General features: G+C 44.7%; 1 protein-coding gene across 1 annotated transcript in view; it reads left to right on the forward strand.

The window, feature by feature from the left end:
- Nucleotides 1-267: 267 nt before the first annotated feature.
- SLC44A5 (solute carrier family 44 member 5) overlaps nucleotides 268-17379 on the forward strand; it is a 59339-nt gene continuing 42227 nt past the window's right edge. The window contains exon 1 of the mRNA XM_052666098.1: nucleotides 268-474. Within this exon, the coding sequence (XP_052522058.1) occupies nucleotides 438-474 (37 nt within the window). The 5' untranslated portion in view covers nucleotides 268-437. The remainder of the gene's footprint in view (nucleotides 475-17379) is intronic.

A 17379-nucleotide genomic window follows, 5' to 3' on the forward strand; every position in this document is an offset into this window, starting at 1 on the left:
GCAACGCTCCTCCCGGCAGCGTCGGCGTCGGGCGACAGCGCGGAGCCCCCGCGCCGCGGGTTTGGCCGGCACCGCGCTCGCTCAGTGGCTGCGGAGCGTCGCCGAGACCGGACGCGGGCGGAGTCAGAGCGGAGCGGCCGAGCCGGGGGTGGCGGGCGGCTGCGGGCCGTGCTGCCGGCCGTCCTGCGGCCCTGCGCCCGCCCTCGGCGCCCCCTCTGCCCGCCGCCCCCCCACGGCTCGGGCACCGCCCCCACGAGCTCGGCGCAGGCGTCGGCCGCGGAGCCGGCGGGACAGGAGGGTCGGCGCGGGGTGCGGGCGGCGTTCCCGGCGACGGAGCCGAGCGGGGCTGCGCGGCCGCCGCCTCCTCTCATGCCTTCACGGCAACAAAGAGCGCGCTGAGCGGCGGGCTGCCGGAGCACGGAGGGCGCCGGGGGACGATGGCGAGGAAAGGAGAAACCTCCGCGTCTCCCTACGGTAGGCACCGGGCCGGGAGCGAGGCGGAGCGGGCTGTGGCGTTAGCGCACGGACGCGGCCTGAGCCCCCCCGGCCTGGTTACGGCGCGGGTCCGGCGGCGCGAGGCGGCGGCTGGAGTTCGCTTCCCCGAGCGAATGCCATGAGCGGAGCGGGCGCCCCGATCCCGGGGCCGGCGGGAGCCCCGGGGCGCTGCCCGGCCGGAGGAAGGCGGGACGGAGCGGGGAAGGGGAACCGGCGGCCGCGGAGACGGGAGCGAGCGGGCGAGAACCTCCGCCCGCTTTCCTGGAGCGGGCGTTCCGCACGCGCTTTGTCTGCGCCCGGCGGGAAGGCGGGCGGCGGGCGGCGGGATGCGGTCCGCGCGCTCCGGTGGCGGCAGGTGCACCGCTGGGCAGGGCCGCGCCGCGCCGCTCCGGTTCCGTTGCAGGGTTCGGGCCGCCGGGCCTCGCGGGCGGTGGGAGCGCGAGGCTCGGCTGGGCCGGGCGGGCCTCGGCGTCTCCCAGGCGCGCGGGAGCGGTTTTGCGGGACTGGGGGCTGCGGCGCCGCGTGGGGCTGCGGGAGCCCGCCGTGCCGGTGGCAGCGCTGGGTTCTGGGCTCTGTTGTTTGGGGCGTACGGACCGGGAGCTCCGCGGCCAGGAGGGGTACGGGGACAGAACGAGCGCTGCTCTGCCTGAATCCTGCCAGCCGGAGGGTAGAAGGTCACCGGGGGCAGCACTTCATCCCCGTGCTTGAGCGCTGCTTCGGTTGTTCCTTGGAAACTTCTGCATTTATGATGAAGGAGAAAGGCTTTGCGAAGCTGCTTAGGCTATCTGAAGGCGTTGCTACAAAACAGATTTTAGTTTTCCAAATATATGTGAGATTTCCGTGGCCTAAAATAAAATAAAAAATCTGCAGAATGAGCAAACCCCTCAGAAACAAGGTTCCTTCTCCATGAGTCCAACAAGCTGCTGCTAACTGCTTAAGATGTACAAATGGGCAGCAATGGCTTGGTGAAACAGTCTTTGCCTTGACATCATAGGTGTTGCTGACACGTTTACAACTCAGGAAACCCAATTTCACGATTCACTTCTGTGGTCTGAACTGTGATCTGGCCAAAAGGAAAACTCTTGGTTTGGCTTTTCTCATGCTTACGACCTGGTGAAAAAGCTACTTTACCTTCGTTTGTGAAAACATGGAGTGTATGTAAGGAAAATGTGAATCCTTCCCTTACTGTAGTTATGTTTGTTTGTTTTATTAATCAGTGTCAATCTGAAGAGACAGTCTAGCCCACAGTTAACAGCTGGTGTTAGTCTTTGTGAATAGCTTCAGTACCTCAGACTTCTCTTTGAAGTAACAAGTTTGCTATTAGATGAGCTCACTGGAATCTCGTAATACAAGACAGCACGGTTGTCCTGTTAGTCTGGGTATGGCTTGGTAGAGGCTTTTGATAAGCATTCTGAAGCCTACTGCTGTTATTTCTCTAGATGCACGTGTGAGTTCAACTTTGAAAACAAACTTTGCAGTTGTTACTTAAGTTTAGCCTTCCTCACAACAGCTGTAAGCTGGTTCCAGGAGTTGCAGCAATATTTAACCATAATGTGAGTTAAATACAACAGATTTCTCATGAACAATGATGCTGACTTTATGAAGGGCTCTCTCCAGGAGAGGACTCCGATTAAGAAAAAAGAAAGTTCTTCCATGGCAGGAAGATTGCCATTGATGCAAAGAACAGAAATTATTCATTACTTTCTTTTCTCACTAGAGCAGATTTGTGAGATTATGGGTTATTTATTTTGTAATCTAGGTGGTATTTGCTTTTTTTTAACTGCAGTATTAATTGTTGTTGTGAGATTGTTGAAATCAGTGGTCATGTCACGTTTCTTTAACTAAAAATACTACGTTAAATTCCCAATTGAGGAAGGTTCTTCTGTTTCCATTGGAAAGCCTGTTGGTGAACTGAGAAGGTTTTTATCAGTACATGTTACATCTTGTGGTCTGGCCTGCATTTTTAGTTTCTTAATTTCATCCAGCTACACATACAAACCTTGCAGGTTGAAGGACGTCTTCAGTCTAAGGAGAATGACCTGTATTTAGCCACAGTGTCACATAGTGGAAGATTTGGGCTGTGACACCGCTACAGATAAAGTCTCTGTAGCCACTGCTGATAAATTGTTGTATATCGTCATATGTAACTAATTTTGCTGTCTGACATTCAAATTTCATATGAATGGATGACATTTGTATTAAAGCTGAAGCTTGATATTGAACACTTGATTCGGATTTCAGCCTGACCTAGTGGGGGGCATCGCTGCTCATGGCAGGGGGTTGATCTAAAGGATCTTTAAGGTCTCTTTCAACTCAAACCATTCTATGATTATATGACTCTGTGGCTCTACGACTTGAATATACTCAGAAGCGTTTATACTCAGAAACTTGATTTCAGATGAATCAAACCTTTCTTTCTCTGATGAAAACACGGTCTCACAGAATCACAGAATCACAGAATTGTAGGGGTTGGAAGGGACCTCCAGAGATCATCGAGTCCAACCCCCCTGCCAAAGCAGGTTCCCTTATAGCAGGTCGCACAGGTCGGCATCCTTTATCTAGACCTTGCAGCGCATGTTTTGGGTGAGGTAAATCACTTCTTGAAGCATGTGCGTTTGAGCTGATGGCGCGGAACTTCAGCACATTTGCTAATACAGTAGTTGTAGATAAAACAATTCACAGTGAGAGAAAAATTTAGAAGAATGGGGAGAAAAAGATACAGTTTCAGGAGGAGCGCGTTGCAGCATGTTTCTTGTTTTTCATAACAGAGAGGTCTCCTTCAGTTAGAACTTTCTCAGCATGCAACTTTATCTCTTTTTTTGGTCCTATGATAGCATGTTGATCTTGCAAATATTGAAGTTTTATTTCTTATGGCCATTGAAATGAATTTTGGCATTTAGACTTCACTGCAGAAGATACGCACGATTGGAGATACGCATGAATATGGAGGGGTCATCTTTTTTTTAAAGTGTTGCCTCCTTTCTGTTAAAAGAAAAATGGGTGAGAAACTACATACACACCTAAACACTAGCTGTAACTAAGGTGATGTGGTCGTTGTGCTTCATTTCCTGAGATAGTTACGTCACTGGAAAAATCTGAGAAGAAAACCCTCTAGCTCCAATGCAGTGCTGGAAAACTGGCATTTCTTTACTCTCACTGCTTGTACCAGGCATGGCAAATCAAACACGCCCTCTTGGAGTTCAAGTGTTACCTTTAAACAATAAAGACAATACATTTGCATATGAATTCATTCTTCTCCAAGAACTCATTAATATATGCTTATGTCCCTCTGGGCAAGCATAAAAGATAGCTTTGGGAGTCATCTCTCTCTTTACTTCATCTTCATCTTCATTTTTTCCCATCATCAGCTTCTTCCCAGTGTCCTTGGCTGACTTTTTAGCTATTTTCCCCCAGTTTAGGAAATTTCTTTTGCTTATTATGCCACAATGAACACCTTTCTATCTTGGTAACTATCACAGAATCGTAGAATGGAATCATAGAATGGCTTGGGCTGGAAGGGACCCAAGGATCATCAAGTTCCCATCCCCTTGCCACAAGAAGGGCCACCGATCTCCAGATCTGATACCAGCCAAGGTTGCCCAGGGCCCCATCCAACCTGGCCTTGAACACTTCCAAGAACAGAGCATCCACAGCCTCTGGGCAGACTGTTCCAGCACCTCACTACTCGTTCTGTAAAGAACCTCCCCCCGACATCCAATCTAAAGCTTCCCTTCTTGAACTTGAACCCGTTCCCCCTCGTCCTATCATTGTCTACCTTTTTAGATGTTGATTCCCCTCCTTTCTATGATCTCTTTTTAAATACTTCAGGGCTGCAATGCGGTCTCCTCACAGCCTTCTCTTCTCCAGGTTGAACAGCTCCCTCAGCCTGTCCTCGCAGGGGAGGTATTCCAGCGCTGTGAGCATCGTTGTGGCCCTCCTCTGGATCCTATTCAACAGCTCCACATCTTTCCTATACTGGGGGCCCCAGACCTGGGCTCAGTACGGCAGTTGGGGTCTCACAAGGGCAGAGTAGAGGGACAATCCCCGCCCTGTCTCTGCTGGCTGCTCCTGTTCTGATGGAGCCTAGGATACCATCGGCCTTCCACACTGCTGGCTCCTGGTCAGTTTTTCATCTACCAGGACCCCCAGGTCCTTCTCCACAGAGCTTTTCTCACGGAGTTCTTTCCCCAGTCTGTATCTGGGATTATTTCAACTCAAGTGCAAAACCTTGCACTTTGCTGTGTTGATCCTCGTTAGCTTCACATCGACCCACCTTTTGAGTTTGCTGAGGTCCCTCTGGATGGCATCGCCTCCTTCTAACACGTCAGCTGCACCACTCAGCTCGCTGCTGTCGGCAAACTTGCTGAGAGTGCAGTCGGGCTCGTAATTGATGAAGATGTTGAAGGCACCGTCCCAAGGCAGACCCCTGCGGGACATCACTCATCACCGTCCTCCACTGGACGCAGTGCCATTCGCCACAACCCCCTTTGTGCAGCCTCCCAACCAATTCCTTATCCACCGAATAGTCCGCCCCTCAAATCTGTATCTCTCCAATTTAGAGATAAGGATGTGACGAGTGACCCTGTCAAAGGCCTCCACAAATGCAGGTAGACGACACTGATGGCCTTCCCTTTGTCCACCAATGTTGTCATTCCATCATAGAAGGCTTGGTCAGGCACAACCTCCCTTGGTAAAGCCATGCTGGCTGTCTTGGATCACCTGCTCATCCCTCATGTGCCTTGTCTTCTGGGAGAATCTGTTCCATGACCTTCCAGGCACAGATGTGGGTCTCACTGGCCTGTAATTCCCTGGGTCCTCCTTCCTCCCCTTTTTGAAAACATGACATAACGTTTCCTTTTTCTCCAGACTAAACAATTCCAGTTCCCTTAATCTCTCCCCGTGAGATTTCTGCTGCAGACTCCTCTCTAGCTTTGTTGCCCTTCTCTGAACGCTCTCCAGAGCTTCAACCACTGTAACTCACAACAATTTATGTGAAACTCCATAAAAAGTCCTTGCACCTGGTGGATGCAAAGATATGAGTAGTCTATTGTGACTACAGTGCTTCAGTGAGCCAGGGATGGTTCAGAAAAACAAGACTGTTGACATACCAAGCAAAGCTAAACTGGAGAGTGTTAGAACTGGCACACATGAATTCCTTTTGCTAAACTAATATACTGGTCCTCAAGCTATTGACACCTATTGCTTAACCAACCTATACCACTTACAGGAGCTTTTAAAGTTAATTGCTGATCAAATCTGTTTGAAATATTATTCTTGCTCTCTGAATGCCTACAGTATAATCAGTGCTTTATTTTCAAAGCGTGATCTTCCTTGTCCAAAACAAATGAACTGTTCTTCGTAAGTCCCTAAAGAATGAAATACTGTTACAGCAGAAGATACTGGATTTTTTGGACTCTGATAAAACTTCTGACAAAACAGACCAGGTGTGCTTCTGTCTTGGGCCTTTGCTAACAGCACAAAGACCTGTTAGTAGCAATGCCAGTGCTGTAATCTGAGATTCACTATGCAAATAGAGCCTTCTGGTCATTCAGTTGAATCAGAAACATAGTGCGTCTACATGGAAGAGTAGAAGAGAAAAAGAAAGGCATTTGTGGAATAATGAATAGTAACCTTTATCACAAACCTCCTATGTGGATACACTTTTTCGAAGTAAGATGTTATTCCAACCAGTATAATACTCTGCAGAATAGGAGTGCATGCAGGCGGTCGGTCTGAAGCACTGTGTGTGGCCGCATGGAGCTGCTGAGTCACGGCCTGAACCCCTGGTTGAGCACCTGAGGCGAGCCAGGAGGCAGCCAGAGGAGCACAGGGAGGGCAGTGCAGCTGTGCTGCTGGAAGGGGTGCAGCCAGGCCCCAGCCCTCCTAGAGCTGTTTAAGAGCTGGCTGCCAGTGGGGAAGGATCTCTGCTGGAGGTCCCCTCTTCTGGTGTTTTTTGTAGGTGAGCCCAGCATAAGGGTAAGCCTTCCATTTATTCTCTCCTATTATCGTAGTCTACTTTGCCTAACTCTCTTGTTCTTTTTGTGATTATAACATCTTAATATCCGTTGATTATACATCTTAATATCCATTGATTTTACAATTATACATCTTAATATCCATTGATTATACAATGGTATTGCATTGCAATTCATATCTTACATTACTATGAACTAACTCTTTTGATTAGGCCAGGCTTTTGAGATACTGTTTCCAATGCTTCCTTTTTGTAGAATAGAGTGATGTGGCAGGGCCATGAATCCCACTGATTCACTGGTGGGTTGATCGTAGTACTGGTGTTACTGCAACAGGAAGTACTGCCAGTGTAACTGAAATAGCAAAACGTAATTTATAATCTATCTTCAGCATAATAAGAGCAGACCTCCAAGAGTAGAAGACTTAGGGAAAAGTGCTTGTTGTAAAAGTAAAATGGTAAAAATTTGACAGTCTGAAAGTAAGAAGTCTTCTGCAGTGAGCTTCCATTCTAGAAGGAAACTTCCGCCTACTTGTACAAGAGGGCCACTGTATGCCTGCTTCTCTGGGAATCTTTTCAAGACATAAATTTCAAGGACATTTAGAGACAATACTTATCACCATGTTGGAAAAAGGAAGATGAGCCCATTCTCAGGACGTGGCCAGGAGCTGCACTGACAGGCTGGCTTTTTTCTTTCTGAGATGGGAAAGCTCTCGAATTACTCAAAGTGTACCTTAGTGTAAGAGCAATTGGAAACAAAGCAATAAACAGTGTCACCGAAGTAACAGAATCCACTGACAACACTGAAAACCAAACAGATTCAATGTCTGTTACACGTAGACATCTGGGGCCCAGCAGTCAGCGCTTAGTGATAACTGGTGATAATTTATAGAACTGTGTTCTGTGAGCGTATCTGAGAGCACTCAGTTTGATAAAGGCTTATTCTACCTTCCGAAACACAAAACCATTTTTTTTCTGCTGGTCTGAGATTTCCTGTTACACCTCTGTCCAGCAGTGAAGCAGGCTGGACGGACGACTGGGTGTCTTCTGTGTCAGTGGAAGACTCAGCAGGCGGTGGGCGCCGGGCTGGCACAGGTAGATGTCACTGATTACTTGTTTGGTAATTGATTGTTACTTGAATGTGAACACATTTTTTCCCCACCTACTCCTGGTGTGCAAAAGCATGTAGCATTCATGATTGCTTAGCTGTATTTACTGTTTTTTGCTGTAGTACCTGTGTCAGAGGCAGTCATGTTTACAAAATCTGCCTGTGTAAATAATGGAATGGCTTTTTCTGCAGCATCTGCATATTGTGACAAGAAGGCAGTAGTGTGTTTGTATTAGCTATTGTATTAGCTTAATGCAGCAGTGCAGAGACATCTGGTGGGATAATGGAAATTGACTGAGAATTGTCAAAGAACGTAAGATCTTATCTGCAAGGTTAGGGAAGCAGCGTATGGTGGCGTATGAGACTCTGCTTTGTTCAGTCCTCTAAGGATGCCCATGTTTTCTGTTTCTTTTACAGTGAAAGCTGAGCAGAATATAGTGGCTGTGCTTTGTACAAGATATAATCAAGCTTGGACAGTAAGGTTTTTGCATTTGGCCTTTTCCTGCTAAATTGTAATGGTCCGTTTGGGACTTTGAAGATGTTTCAGTCAGAGGTTGAAGAAGCAGCAGTACCCAAAAAAAGAAGAAGACAAAGGATAGCCCTTCAAAGTTCGTATCAGCTCTGTTTTTTGTGGTCGCTTACTTGAGTGGTGGTCCAAGAGAGAGCCAGAACTCAGAAAGTGTTTCTGTGGGATGTTACCCTAGGGAGAGTTTGTAGCAGCTCCTGATAAAGTCACTGGAGGCTGCGTTCAGCCCTGAGGGGAAGCTGCTTAAAAATTCATTCCTTATTTTCTCTTGGATGGAGAAAGTTAGTAGTCAAGCCAGGAGGGGAAATAGTTGTCCTCAGTACTAGGTGGAATATGGTGACCTGAAGGTGCAAACGAGATCCCATTCAAGGCAGTGTCATGCAAATGGTATAAACTCCACGAGGCTGGGAAAGCACTGATGAGCCTCATAAGTACTTACTGAGAAGAAGCAGATTTATTATAGGTCAGTGTTTTACTTTTGTTAGTATTACAGGAAATAAATGCCTGGCGGCCGTTTGAATTAGGTGGAGTTCTGTCTTGGGTGTTCAGGTCATCTTTGGCAACAAGCCCCCAAAGTATCTCAGGGAGCGTGATGTAAAGGAGTTGTCCCCTAAAAAGAACCAATGACTGGAGCTTTCAAAAGCATTTTGGTGGGTTACCTCTCCAGCAGAAAGAGGTACATGCTTGTACCTGTTTCTTAAATTAGAAGCTAGACAATAATGTTAAAGTACACGACTGGTATGTGCTTCTGACGTGGAAAAGATGGGGACTTGTTCTGGCTGATGAACATGTCAGCAGAAAGAAGAGCCCTAACGCATGAGCTGGCCAGAATTCTCCTTACTTGTTTATTTGCACAGTGACCAATATCTGGAAGAAAGCAACTATCTTTTTCAGGTTAGCAGATTCCTGCTGGGTCAACTGCGTGCAGAGCATCTACACTTGTACAAGCTGATGTACTGTGAAATGTGATAGAATTGGTGTTTGTCATAATTGTTATCCTTTGAAATAAGTGGATATGCTGAATAGTAGCTCTGATTCTTGTTCTCCAATGTTACTTGTACTGGATGCTACAGTGAAGCTAATTGTTTCTTCATCACTTGTATTTTTCTATGCGAAAATTCCTCGGACGTGATAGGGTTGCTAAAAAGCAGCTGATTAACTGCATAGAAAAACACAGTTCCTCCTCTTCCCCCCCCCAGGAGAATGATAAATAGCTCCAGCGCGATGGCTTTGTAGCTGAAAAAAGGCACTGAGCTGTATCCATGAATACCCCTTTCTGTTGCTTCCAGTACAATACAATATCTGTGCTAGCATCCAGACAACTGCTACAAGCAGTAAAAATGGCAATGAGCACCATGTCCTTGTGACCAGTGCTCTTGAACCATCACATTATTTATCCCCTTAAGTAACTGAAATGTTTGAGGGAGATTTGTGTGGCAATAAAATGTTTATACATGTTAAATTGTTTAGGAAAATATGTAGATAATACATGTACATTTCCTCGTTCACACTTTTCTGGCATCTGTCTAGGTTCTGGGAAATTGAAAACTAAAATGAGACAAAACATCAGTAACAGAATTGGTGTAGGCATGAGCACAGTTTCCTTTGGAAAGCAAGTAGTGGAGCATTTGCATACGTTGTATTTCTGTACTGTAAGACCAGCCCAGATTTTGCCACAACTCAAGGCAGGCCCCAGTGTAAGAGCTGCGGGCTGAAGGAGAGCTTGCAGCTGAGCGCAGTCTTGAAGCAGAAGTCGTGAAGTTTAATGCATATGAGAAAAGTTTTCTTGAGAAAGCTTAAAAACAGAACAAAATGAACAAAAGCAAGCTGACAAACAAAAAAGCCCTGCTAAAACCACCAGAAGCCCCTACTTATAAAACAAGAACAAATCAAAAACAAGCTGAGCTACTAAAAAGTGCTGGATTTACTTTTTATCCGCTGTTAATGAAGGGTTTCCCATGCAGGGAAGGAATATTTTTTTTTAAAGTGTAGGTAGTGGAGCCATACCCTGGGGTAGTAAAGAAGCAGGAATCGATGAAACTTTCTTAAAAAACAAATATTAGTCCACAAAAAGTAAATCTTGTTTGCACTTTTCTTGTGTAGCAAACAAATGAAATCCCTAGAATGATCCAGGAAGTTACATGTTATACCTAGAAATGGGGCTTTGCAAGTGAAAGGAATGAAAGCATGCAGCTGCCAAGAGCTCTTTTCCTAGACTTCTTCCCAGCATGGCTATTGTAAGCAAGGCCAGGAGAAGGGTGATGAGAAAACCTGTCTTGCTTGAGTGATACCAAGGGCAAAGCTCTCAATTCGCTGCAGATTTAGCAACACTGTAAAAACTGTGCCAACATTGTAAAAACCACGTTCCAGTACAGATCAAAAAGAGGAGTAATTTCGCAAGTAAACAGCTGCTTCATGTTGTGATTCTGTTCTGGTAAAGATGGTAGTGAAATACCAGCTGCCTCTTAGTTACTTTATTCTCATACCTGTTTCTGTCTTCAGAAGACATTGCCAAGCTTTTCCTAGTCTGTACATTGCCTTCCTGACTCTGAATACTTTCCTGTGGTTTAGGAAAGCAATACTACAGACTACTCCGAGATTATCATCTTTCCTATGTAGATATATAACATTTTCAGATAGTTCCTACTGCATTAGAAACTTAATCAGAACTTAGAACTGAATCAACAGGTTGTTGCTAGCTTCCAGCAAATTGAGAAATTCAAAACACGGAGCTTCTGTGTGAAGAATTTTTTGTCCTAGCAGCTTACTGATCTCCCAGGGAGATGCTGATATAATAAAACAAAAAGTCAATGCAGTAACTTAATTGTGCAGTACTGCTGTCAAAAGAAGAGCACATCTCTGTGCTCAGAAGTGATGAACCCCAGAGCGTTAGTCCAGCTTCCTTTTTTTAAAATGTTCTGCAGAATCAGAGGTATCACAGCAGTTGTGTCAATATAGCAATCGATTCTTTGGGTGATGCGTCTATGAAGGGGGAATTGAGCTCAAGACGAATACTTTTTTTTCACCAATTTATGATTGAGCTGTTAGTAATGATCTGCAGCCTGCTTATAACCACTCTCTAAATCATATATTCACTACAACTGTGTTGCAAATAGCAGTGAAATTAAAGCTGCAGACCCAAACACTCAAAACGTGTTCACTTGTTTAGGTAGCGAATTATGTGCAATAGCTTGGCAGGGCTGAGGCCATTGCTCCTGCTGTACTAATACAATGCATATGATAATCCTAGGTTTTTCTAATAACAGCTGGTACGACGTCAGGTTTTCTTTACACTCTAACAGGATTTTAGTGATTTAGGTTTGTTTCGGGTTCATTGCAAAACAAAATTCCAGTACTGGAGCAGAAAACACATGAGCAGCTGAACACAGGCACTGTCTTATGGAAGTGGTCTTGTGCTTCCATCAATTCAAACTGAACAAAAAAATATCTTTCGTTAATACTGACCGCTCACTGCATTGAGACTGAAAGGTGGCATGGCACTGTAAATGTCTCATCTCACGTTACTTCAAAATGCACAGGGAAAATCAAGGGCAGTGGAAGTACAGTTATGTAAGACAGAGAAGTATAGAGTCACCAAAGTGCAATGAGAACTAAACTACGAGAAGGAATGGCTTTTGAAGCAGTGTTCTGATAACACCTCTTCAGTTTGCAACTATTAGAAAACAACATCTGCAACTTGAAGTTTCTGAATTCCAGCCAGTGTCTCAAACCCTCTTAAAGCTCTCCTTAAAAGCCCGCAAAACTGAAAATGGACTTCTTAGATTTGACACTTCTGAGAATGTTATTTCAGGCAAGATGAAGAAGCAGATTGCCTACAGTGTGCCACAGATAAATAACTTCTCTATGCTTGTCATTGTAGATTTAGCAAATATAGCTGATACTTCTATATTGTGTAATAAGTGAAACTATAGGAGAAAATTGTTTCTTATTCTGCAAGCTCTTCAGTCTGATTGGAACACTGGAGGAAAAGATAAGACTAATCTATGTAGCTGTACTTTTTTGTGCTGTTTTGAGCATGTTGGTATTGCTGTGTCTGCCCACCTGCTCGTATAAATCTGATAAGGACTTGCAGGCCCTTAGGACAGCTGGGCAGTATCTTCAGACACGTTTTCCTCATGTTAGTGCAGTTTAACTTGGATATCAGAGATTGTTAGTATAATAAAGGGCAAAGTCAAATACCTCTGTGCTTCCCCTCACTCACAGTACAGCTTTGCAGTATTGTATTTTACATGATTGCTCCATAGAGTGCATTGGTTTGTTTTCGTCTTTGTCCTGATCTTTCCTTTTTGTAACAGATGAAAGCTGAGTGCTTACATGATTAGGAGATGAAGTAACTCGCAGTTTTGTGCGCTGCTGTGCACTTGTGTGTGTTGTCTTTCTCAGCTTCGTTAGCTGCGTTGCACTGTGATTACCTACAGCTTCCTGCCCATCATTTGAGCTGAAAACTTTCAATCACGTGCTGGTTATGTTAGGAGTATACACGTTTTTAAGTAATCATGAGTTTGTGCTGCTGCATTCGATAAATGTTTATGTGAAATATTATTATAGACGGCAAGCTCCTGTACTGTAGCAGTTGTCATTTACAAATATCAATTTTTGCTTAATTTGCAGCCGCTATGCACCTTGAATCAGAAGTGTTTGCTCAGTCTTTTATTCTTTTCTGTCTCTCTATGTTCTATATCTTCTTGCTACAAAGAATTATTTTGCTTTGAAGATCAGCTGTAATTCATTGCCTGCTCTTTTACTGTTTCTTCCCTTGTAGAGGAATTTTGTACGTTTTCCTACCGACCCTTGCTGTAGTGGTTTCAACATCACAGATAAGGGTGAATGCAAGAATAAAGTATTTCTATCAGCATGACTTTGCCCTTGATTTCTAGCTGTTAATTCTCTACAATGCACATTTGTTTCCCCGTAGGGAAAGCCGCCATTTACTTTTGGCAGAACTGCTGACAGACATGGACGAGCGAGTCGTTAGAGGTGATTTTGTTCACTTGTGTGCGGAAGGCACATTCAGCTGTACAGAAAACCTGCTCCAGTGTTATTGCGAATCTCATCCGCAACTCGTGACGGATGCTGCGTGCGTGAAACCAAGCGCTCAGTGCGGAGGCGATCTTCCCGCGCCGCCGCTCAGTGGCGCGGTCCCCGGCTGCCGGCGCTCCCAGCTGCGCTGCTTCTCGTGGCGCTTGGCCCGGTCAGGCCGCCAGGTGCCCGCCTGCAGCTCTGCCGCCTCCCTCAGCTCATGCAGAGGCACCGGGAGCTGCTGCAGGCTGAGGCGAGCGGAGAAATCGCTGGTCGGTTACAGTCACGGACAGAACGAAGTCGGCTTTGGGGAAGATCGGTTTATTGGCAGTTAATAATGGTCAGGCAGTCAGAGCCAAAAGCAAACAAAACCCGCCTTCCTCTCCGTTATCCTTCGACCACCTACGTGAGTGGTGCGAGGTGATGGGAATGCCGTCAGTCCGCGATGCTTTGTTTCTGCTGCTCCTTCATCCTCATTCTTCCCCTGCTCCACACGAGTTCCTCCTGTTGATGCCATCTTTACCAAACTGATCCCACGTGGGCTCCTGCAGAGGCACCGGGCAGCTCCTCAGCCTCCTAATGCACGGCGCTCGGTGTCTGCAGGGTAGTTTGTCCCGCTGATACTGCTCGACGGCGTGCTTTTTGGTTTTTTTCCCTTTCTTTTAAATATCTTATCCTGGAGGCACAGCCAACAAAGTCTCTGCGGTTCCATCTGGAGCTGGCTCTTACCTAACACACCTACCTGCCTGGGCTCTTGCCAAATTCACCCCTGCAGCCCTCCTGCTGCCAAAACCTCACCACATAAAGCCAGTGCAGTTAAAGATCAGGAAACATTTAATAGATCAAGGACGTCTTTTGTTTTCTTTCAGTTAGTTTTTAGTGAGTTGTATGTTGCTAACACTGAAAAACTTACAGAAAGTATAAGAAGAAGATCACACTTCAGGAGATAAACGTGACCATTTTTCCAATAAGTCTGTTGAAAAAGTAATACAGCCAAAGTAACTGTAAATGCAGCTGTGTGTATGCAGCCATCTCCGACAAAATAGCAGAGGTATCCCACAGAGTCCCAGTACTTCGTGGTCAGAACTCTTTGTGGGAGGCACTTCATTGCTGGTGATGAGCTGTGGAAGACAATCAAAACGGCTCCAACAGTGGGAGTATAAGTAGGATGGAATGTGAACTCTGGACCAGATTTTTGCTTAAATTCTCTAGAGAGTGGGAAATACTTAAGGGAGAAAAATCTGGGCAAAGAAATAATGAAAAAGCTTTTCTTTCTGTCATTCTTTTGTTGTTTTTTTTGTTTTTTTTTTTAATTCCTTTCTCCTCCCCCTCTTAAATCTGAATGCTGTCTTTTATTCTAATTGTGAGAACACAGAATTACTTTGGTGTTCCATCACTAGCTGGATAGTGATTAAAACAGGGCTTAGCAGGGTAGAGATTCAAATCATAGTGAGGAAAACAGATTGTTTAAATAATTTTGTCTGTTACGTAACGGGAATAGAAATGACTGTGACTTTGGTAATGTATTTCTTTTCTTCAGGGAGGCTGGTTATTGCATTTCTTGAGGCATTCACGTACATAGGTTGCTGTGAAAGTAATGCCTCCTGGTTATTTTCATGGAAACTACAACAGGGGGTCTGTAGGGGTCTCCAGAGACAGAAACATCAGTAGTGACAGTTGCCCTCTTTTGTTTAAGGGCACGTTTTTTTAAACTCAAGCTTTTGATTGAAGAGGGATTTTTTTAAAGACAAAATAGAGAATGCAGTTGAAGTGTGTTCTGTATTAATAAGAAGAAAAAGCTCAGAGCAGAGGGTCACTTCTGACTGCTTTCGGTCAACTGCAAGTAATTTATTTGTTTAAATAAACTCTTAAATTAAATCTGCCTCTGTTATCATTTTGTGAATGCCTTCGTTGTTCCGGACGCAGAGCCGTTGCTGGCAGAGCACGTCTGACAGTAAATAGCAGCAGTGTCAGAGCTGAAGGTAGAAGCACTGAAAATACGAGTCTCCATTGAAGCACTGGGCCTAATTAGCATCATGTTACAAACTCCATTTGTAACCGTGCATCTAATGGTTCAAAAACAGCCATGGGAGCTGCTGCTCCTTTCATCGTGCTATAGACTAGCTACATTCAAATAAGCAGGCGTTCATCATCATCTTATGTATGGCGTTATACAAATCATATAGACAAATTTTAGTCTCTAGTAAAGCAACAATAGCCACAAGTCACCAGATCTCTATTTGAATGGCTTTCTTTATATAATTTTTTACGGTTTCTGGTTGTTCGGTGTTTTCTCTTTTGTTGTTGGTTTTTTTTTGCTTTAAGAATGCTGCTACAGGGTGTTTGTTTCCATACAGAGAATAGCACATGAATTAGCACAAGGCTTTTTAATTTCAATGTTGTTTTCTAGACAGATCTGTTTTTGCCTAACATTGTAATCAGTCTAAAGCATAACCAGATATTTTGGTATTAAAATATCATGCCAGATACTAGTAATCAAATACAAAAAATCCTATCTTACTTAATGAGTAAACATGTTTGAAAAAGATGTTTAACAAATCGTTGACATGGAAGATCCTTATATCATAGGGTCACCAAGGTTGTAAAAGACCTCCAAGACCATCCAGTCCAACCATCCACCTCCCACCAGCGTTTCCCCACGAAGCCGCGTCCCTTAGTATCACATCTGAATGTTCCTTGAGCACCTGCAGGGACACCACCTCCCTGGGCAGCCCTTTCCAGTGCCTAACTGCTCTTTTGGAGAAGAAACTTTTCCTCATGTCCAACCTGAATCTCCCCTGGTGCAGCTGGAGGCCATTCCTCCAGCCTCAGCACAGCACAGTGACAGGAAGCCTCATCCCAGGGGGTAGCTGGGTGTACAACTGATGGCTCATATTCTAGAGATGATCCGTATTTTGTATTACTGACACTGATTATGCTACGTATCTCAAAAAAGTAGACGTTGGAGGACACTGATTTTCTGTAATAGCAAAGTGAGTTGTATGTTTGTATGACATGCATTATTTGTGAGTTATAATATTCGATTGTAATATATGTATTTTTTGTCACTGTGTAGTGAAGGGTTTACTTAGAAATTTTCTTTGTTATTCCAGCATGTAGTTTAGTTTTTAAAATTTGCCATAGGAATGCCTATGTATGTCTCATTACAGAATTCTGTAATAGGTTTCGTAATCATACTGCTCAGGAAATGAAAGTTTCATGCTGGTGAAGATCAGCACATGGGCATTCTGTGTGTCTGTAGATGAAAGGAGAGATGTCTGGTTTATTAAGAAAAAAAGGCTTCAGCGTTTTGGTTTTGCACAGTAAATGCAATGCTTGTATTTCCTTTCAGTACTTAGGCATTATTCTGTCTGAAGCAGCAATGCAAAGACTTTTTGGCTCTGACGCATCTGCGCTCTGTGCTATGCAGAAAGCTGAAATGTACATTTTATTGAGAAAATAATTTAGTAAATGATGACATCTTCACAGGTAAATGTCCCATTAGACAAGAATGAAAAATCAGTATACAGCAGATAGTTTATATTTCAGACTGAGACTTGGCAGAGGAAATCTTATTTAACATCTTTGCATAACTTGTACTGTGGGAGAGCTATAGAGGAAGAAAGATTTGCCAGCTGTGAAATGTAAGGACAGCTAATGGTCAAACAGCACAGGCTGTGGAAGTGCTGGCAGTGTAACGGCTTACTGTGAGCAAACCATCCTGCATGGCACGGGAGGCGCTGGTGCGAGACATTTTATTCCACGTCGAGTTGGAAAAGCTGAATTCTGTCTGAGAGCTACCAATGTAATGCTTCACAAACACTAGACTGAAGCATGCACTGCTGCAGTGTTCAGCTGTCTAACTAGGCTGTTTGCTGCAATAACACGGACTCTTTACTTTGTAGGAGTTGCCACAGAAAAGGGGGTTCATTTTGCTCTATTTAGTTGGATGTAGTAGACACAAATGCTAGTTCATAAATCGTCAGAGCAGTGTCTGTGTTCAGTAAACAATGCCCACGACTTTTTGTGTTTTCTCTGTGTTTCTGTATCTTTTAAAAATGTACATAATAAAAGTTTTTTCCTCCCTAACGGGAAAGGCAGATCCTGTCTGTTACAGAAAGCAGTTCCACATCATTTCTTTTGAGACTGTGCTTTACGGGTGCCTCGGGAAGGTTGTGGTTGTTTTAATGGAAGCTCCTGGAATTGCAAGTATCGGGTGCTGGGTGGCACGCTTTTGTA

This window comes from Tympanuchus pallidicinctus, unplaced genomic scaffold (assembly GCF_026119805.1).
Source record: "Tympanuchus pallidicinctus isolate F22 unplaced genomic scaffold, pur_lepc_1.0 scaffold7, whole genome shotgun sequence".
NCBI classification, from domain to species: Eukaryota; Metazoa; Chordata; class Aves; order Galliformes; family Phasianidae; genus Tympanuchus; species Tympanuchus pallidicinctus.